The sequence below is a fragment of the Exophiala spinifera genome (assembly GCF_000836115.1).
Source record: "Exophiala spinifera strain CBS 89968 unplaced genomic scaffold supercont1.3, whole genome shotgun sequence".
NCBI lineage: Eukaryota > Fungi > Ascomycota > Eurotiomycetes > Chaetothyriales > Herpotrichiellaceae > Exophiala > Exophiala spinifera.
In genome coordinates, this window is record NW_015622515.1 from 1155479 (window position 1) to 1161478 (window position 6000).

Sequence of the window (6000 nt, forward strand, 5' to 3'; positions counted from 1 at the left end):
GAGCATAGGTGATTTTACATCCTTGAGAAATGGATGGATCCGGACTTCTCCCAAGGTTGGGCGGCACATACCCTAAATATGATCAAATGGGTTCCATGCACGCGGGCTGGTGTTTCTTCTGCTGCTATGGTCACATGCCCCCTCCCAGTTCGCCGCCAACCCGTCTTTATTGCCAACATTCATGAGGTAGTATTCTCCCTCGCCACGGCACGAAATCGGTCACGAATTCATACACGGTAAAACGCATCCTAGGAAGTCACCCTCACTGGGCACTGGCAACCAAAACCTATCATGGGCAGAAAGACGTCGTTTCACGTCCCCGTCGGGACCCCGTTGCAAGTCACGGACCAGACGCCTACGCTCTTTCGACCCTTGAAGATTCGATCGGTCACGCTGCGCAATCGCATCTGTGTCTCGCCCATGTGTCAATACTCGTTGGCCAGCTCCGGGGCGAGCGTCGGTGCGCTGACCCCCTTGTATTACACCACAATCGGGCATTATGTCTTCAAGGGGGCGGCGTTGGCGATGGTCGAAGCTACCGGAGTGAACTATGCCGGCCGTATCAGTCCGAAATGCCCAGGGCTCTGGAACGACACGCAGGAGGAATCGCTCCGATCCCTGGCGTCTTTCATTCACTCGGTGGGCGGCGTCTGCGGAGTGCAGCTGTCCCACGGTGGCAGGAAGTCAAGCACACAGCCGCCCTTGGTTGCGGCAGAGCTAGGATTGTACAGCGCTCGTGCAGACGCAAAGGATGATGGATGGCCGGAGGATGTGGTCGGCCCTTCGGGAGGGATCGACCAGGTGTGGGATGGCAAAAGGCCAGACGACCCGACGGGGGGCTATCACTCCCCGAGAGAAATGACGGTTGAAGAGATCCAGAGCGTTGTGGACGACTTTGCAAAATCAGCGCAACGGGCCGTCAGGGCAGGCGTCGACGTTGTCGAAATCCATGGTGCTCACGGATACCTCCTCCACCAGTTCCTCAGCCCACTTACGAATCGACGAACAGACGCGTACGGCGGCAGTTTCGGGAACCGGACACGTCTCTTGATCGAGATCATCAAGAGCGTGAGGTCGGTCGTTCCCGACACGATGCCGGTGTTCCTTCGCGTCAGCGCCACAGACTGGATGGAGGAGACCGACCTGGGTCGGACCTTGGGCTCCTGGGACGAGCAGAGCACGATACGTCTGGCGATGATGCTCCCCGATTTGGGTGTCGACCTCATGGATGTTAGTTCGGGGGGCAATCACCACGCCGCACGCTACAATGTCTTCGACGCAGGAGTGCGCCAAGCCGAAATCGCTTCCAGAGTTCGAGCAGCCCTGAGAACTGCGCATAAGAGCCTCCTGATTGGCACAGTTGGATGTATTACAGAAGCGACGACAGCTCGCGACATAGTCCAATTGGATTCACTGGGAGCTGCGGCCGCCGATGTGGTTTTTGTCGGTCGCCAGTTTCTTCGCGACCCAGATTTCGTTTTCCACGCCGCGGAAGAGTTGGGGGTCGATGTCCAATGGCCGCCACAGACGAGACGTGCAAAACCTGCGAGACCTTCACTATAACATCCTGGGGCACTTTGTGGGCAGTTTTGATGGGACCGGCAATGACGAGAATGTGGACTTAGGTGGGAACGTATGGCAGGGGTCTCAACTTCATTGCACAATAAACTCGTAAATTGGCTGGTGACCCTGCTTTCAGAGTCAAGGCCGGGTGAAGCAGAGATTGCAAGCCGCTGCTAGGAGCAAAAGCGCCAACAAGTCTGCAGGAGAGGCACATGATGTGCTCACTCCTGAAAACCACGTAGTGGCTCTTTGAAGAGCAAAGCAAGTTTTGGTTTGGACGTATCACAAAGAGCTCAGCAGTTCTTGACTCAGGCATCTTACCTCGCACATCTAGTGATATTTGTCACAGCTTCCGTAGCGCCTGTTGCTCCTGCTACTGAGGGAATTCAAGCGGACCAATTTACATCTGATGGATTGCATGTTGGTGGAAATTGTCCGCACTCCCTGCGAAGTAGATTTCGAGTTCGGCGTTTCGGTATTGGGGCTCGGCAAGGGTGTCCAGGTCCGTGAGAAGAAGCAGGATGCCTCGACGCGACGTATGGCCTCGGATTCTGGCCACCTTCTAGGCCGCCTTCTCATTGGGAAGAGGGTGCACTGTTGGAGATTGTAGAGTTTCTGAATGGATTCGCGCAACGAAATGAGTTGACCTTCAGATGGTCCGTGACCGCGCGTTCGAGTGTTTAAGCAGTACAATACAGTGTACAAGTAGAAAATCTCGACATGGAAAGGACTTGCAACGTCGGGAATGGTTGTGCCTATTGCGACAGGACCCAGCGAAATTTTAAGCCGAGGGGAAAATTCTGATGATGTCGGCGTTTCCGCACTCTTCACGAACTTCCCAACCAATTTCGGATCGGAGAATATCACGACCGTTGGGGTGGTGAGGTGTATGGATCTCAGTCAAAATTCCAATGCCTCCTTGTGTAGGCTCAGTCTGCTGAGACTTCAAAACGTACATTTCCGATGTCTTCCCCCAACGATAAGTAGCATTTGTTAATTTGCCACGTCAAAGTCAAGGATAGCATACTGAAGATCAACTCTATTGAGGGCGGCAGTAAACTGGCCCACGTTCAGAAGATTGACTTGGCTTCACACGTCTTCAATCGAATCGTCTTGTTTGGGCAGGCATCGCGGCAACAGCAGACTATCGACACACTGGACCAGTTTGATCAAGGACGAGCTGAGGGGGGGTTGAATGTCAGCTTGCTGGGCTGTGTGGAAGGATCCTTCAATAGTTCTGAAGACCACCACGGCCATCTACTGGACCGAAAAGTCACTCCGATTCTCCTATGAATGCCCTGTCGATGGCCACTCCAGTGCCAAAACCATTCTCTGTCTCTTGGCGGAAGATGTGCGCAAGGATCTTCCGCATCCTCGTCATCCCCGGCGACCACGTTGGGCCTGAGCTTATGAGGGAGTCCCTGCGGGTGCTCAAAACCATCGAAGCCGCATCGAAAGGGTCTTTAAAATTTGAGCTGAATCACCAACTCGCTGGTGGTTGCAGCATTGACAAGCACGGAACACCCGTGACGGATGAGGTACTGCGGATCGCAAAGGAGGAAAGCGATGCAGTGTTGTTTGGCAGTGTCGGTGGGCCGGAGTGGTGAGCCGCATTTCATTCCCTTTCCCTGGCGGACGATTATTTTCTTCACCCGGGACTGAGGTGCTAACACAGTGATACAACCAGGGGCACGGCATCTCCCAACCCTGAATTTGGACTCCTCCGCTTGCGCCAACATCTCGACGCTTTTGCCAATATCCGTCCCTGCGTGTTCTACTCGCGTAGCCTGATCGAGTTGTCACCCCTCAAACACTCCCTTGTCAATGGCACCAAGTTCATTGTCGTTCGCGAGAACACCGGTGGGGCATACTTCGGAGCAAAAGTCGAGGGGCCCGATTTTGCCAGCGATTCTTGGGCATACAGTCGACACGAGGTTGAGCGTTGCGCTCGTGTGGCTGCTACGTTGGCAACCACTTTAGGCAAAGATGGCCAGGGAGCCGGCGGCCCAGCCACGGTGTGGTCAAGCGATAAAGCCAACGTCCTCGCCTCGGGTCGACTCTGGAGGAAGGTCACGAACGAAGTTTTTGAGAAGGAGTTTCCACACATTGAGCTGAGGCATCAATTGGCAGATAGCCTGTCGATGATGATGGTCAAGAGCCCCAAGATGATGAATGGTGTGATTCTCACCGATAACACCTTTGGCGATATGCTGTCAGATCAAGCCGGCGGAGTGATTGGGACGTTAGGCCTCCTTCCTAGTGCCAGTCTATGTGGTATTCCAGATGGAAAGACTCGCTGTAATGGCATCTATGAACCAGTTCACGGCTCAGCTCCCGATATCTCGGGTAAGGGTGTCGTTAACCCGGTGGCAGGAATTCTTTCCACTGCAATGATGTTGCGCTACTCATTCAATCTCCACGTTGAAGCAGCAGCCATCGAAGCCGCCGTCGAGAAGGTTTTGGATGGAAAAGACATTGGCGGTTTGGAAGTCCGCACCGGCGACCTCGGGGGAAATGCCACGACAAAGGAGGTCGGAGATGCCGTCTGCAGCGTTCTTGAAGACGTTCTGGCGGGCAACACAACATTAAATATGTAGGGAATCGTAGTGAGGGTAAGAAGTACCTACTATTGTAGAATAAATGAAGCTAGCATTCCAGAGCGAAAGATCCAGACTCTGATTGGACAGACTTTATCGGAGTTTATCCATTGGCTCTACGCTGCACGAACTGCGTGACCGCGGCAGGTGACTTTGCTTCTGACCGATGAACCCGTAAATTCCGTACACTGTCTTGATGTCGGGAGGGTTCCCGTCCGTCGTGCTGTACACTCTTCTGGAGAGCTGAGGTACTTGAGAGACAGTCTGCTTATGATGACATCGTCCACAACATCAAGGATACCTGCGCAATCACGTGACGGTGCGGGTTCCGGGGCGGGAGGATCTTGGACTGGATTCGGTCCGCTTTCGGGAAGGTTACCCGAGCTGTGGAGCGATCGACCCGCTAGCTTCCGCCCCTCCCCCTATTTTCCTGGAGGGCATAATTCCGTGGAAATAGGTGGAGCCTCTCAATCCACCTACTGTACACCCAGACCTCGGCCTCGGTTTCTGTTACTATGACACCTTGATTTTGCCGCAATGCTAAGCTCTTCAATCGCTCGGCCCAGCAAGGATCATTCAAGTCTCCTAGGCTAGGCTGCAGGTTGGTCAGGTCTCAAAGTGCGGTGCAATGTCCTAAAGTTTGGCACGTCAAGCCAATCCACTACGCCTTTGGGGAACAGGGAGGAAAACTCAACACGCCCGCGCGGCTTTATGCAACCGGTGTTGTTCAGCTTGCTTCTTCAATAGTCTGTACGTGGGTGAGTCGGGCCTAGTCCAAACAGCCTTTCCATTGTCTGTACCATTTCTTGTGTTGCTCGAAGAATGCCATGGTGAAAACAGTCTGCGGGCCAAGTCTTATGAAGCTTGGCACCCACCCGCGGAATATCCAAAGCAGACCTTCCTTCCGACCCGCATCTCGAATCATCTGCAGAATGGGTAGTTGAGATCCTATGCTGCTCATGATCCTCGACTTGACCACATCGACGGGGCTGCAGACTGTGGTTGTCACAAATCCTGCTGCTAAAGATGCGCAGAAGTGGGTTGTGAGATTGTCAAGCATGTTCAGCGAGAGACAAATAGATTTGAAATAATCATAGGAAGCGAGTTGTGAAGCACTCGCCAGGACCGCGCGAGCGGAATTTGGACCCACTCCGCGCCAGATACTCGACAACCCTTCTTCGCGGATCATGTGGATCAAACCAGCCAAAGCGTTTTTGTAGTTCTTCCGGAGCTCGGCCGGCTTTGACGCGTCGGATTGCATACGCACATTGAGTACATCTCCGGGATTTCCCGCTATGCCACCCAACAGTCCTGCCAAAGAGGACAAAGCGATCAAGGTTGTCATGGGCAAGTTCGGGCGCGGATTCGAGGGCGTGGGTGATGCGGCATAGCGAGTCTTCAGGTCTTCATAAACGCCAAATCGTACGGTAGAATAGGTCGATTGGCGGAGAAGCGCTGCTGAGATGCCTGCGTAGAGGCCAGGGAGGCCTTGGTTTCGAAGGATGAATGTAAAGGTCCCTCGCATCGTCTTTGGCGCGTTGGGAGTGCGTGTTTGCAACCGAACTTTGACTGTATGAAGCTCATTAGAGGTGGGGCCTGGGATCGACGGAGCTCAATGATTACCCAGATCTAGAGGATGGGTGACCATGGCAGCCATTGAAGATGCGCTTCCTCCAAACCAGAATGGATATTGGAGCGTTGCAGCGGCCTTCCACTCATCGGCCGTGTTGATCGACATCGTGTGCTGTGTCCACGACGATAGGTGTCTGGCTTCGGTCGTGATCTTGACGACGAGCTAGAAGTCAGGTATATCGAGAACAGTAACAGGGACAAAGGAAGG

General features: G+C 53.8%; 3 protein-coding genes across 3 annotated transcripts; 2 read left to right on the top strand and 1 right to left on the bottom strand.

Moving 5' to 3' along the window:
- Positions 1–291: 291 nt before the first annotated feature.
- On the top strand, positions 292–1563 carry PV08_04174 (uncharacterized protein; the record flags this gene model as incomplete). The annotated part of the gene is made up of 1 exon (XM_016378522.1): positions 292–1563. The coding sequence occupies one exon, from the start codon at positions 292–294 to the stop codon at positions 1561–1563; it is 1272 nt and encodes a 423-aa protein (XP_016237199.1).
- A 1349-nt stretch (positions 1564–2912) lies between these two features.
- PV08_04175 (3-isopropylmalate dehydrogenase) lies at positions 2913–4160 on the top strand (the record flags this gene model as incomplete). The annotated part of the gene is made up of 2 exons (XM_016378523.1): positions 2913–3166; positions 3251–4160. The coding sequence occupies 2 exons, from the start codon at positions 2913–2915 to the stop codon at positions 4158–4160; spliced, it is 1164 nt and encodes a 387-aa protein (XP_016237200.1).
- Positions 4161–4929: 769 nt separating this feature from the next.
- On the bottom strand, positions 4930–5898 carry PV08_04176 (uncharacterized protein; the record flags this gene model as incomplete). The annotated part of the gene is made up of 2 exons (XM_016378524.1): positions 4930–5729; positions 5784–5898. The coding sequence occupies 2 exons, from the start codon at positions 5896–5898 to the stop codon at positions 4930–4932; spliced, it is 915 nt and encodes a 304-aa protein (XP_016237201.1).
- Between the last annotated feature and the right edge of the window lie 102 nt (positions 5899–6000).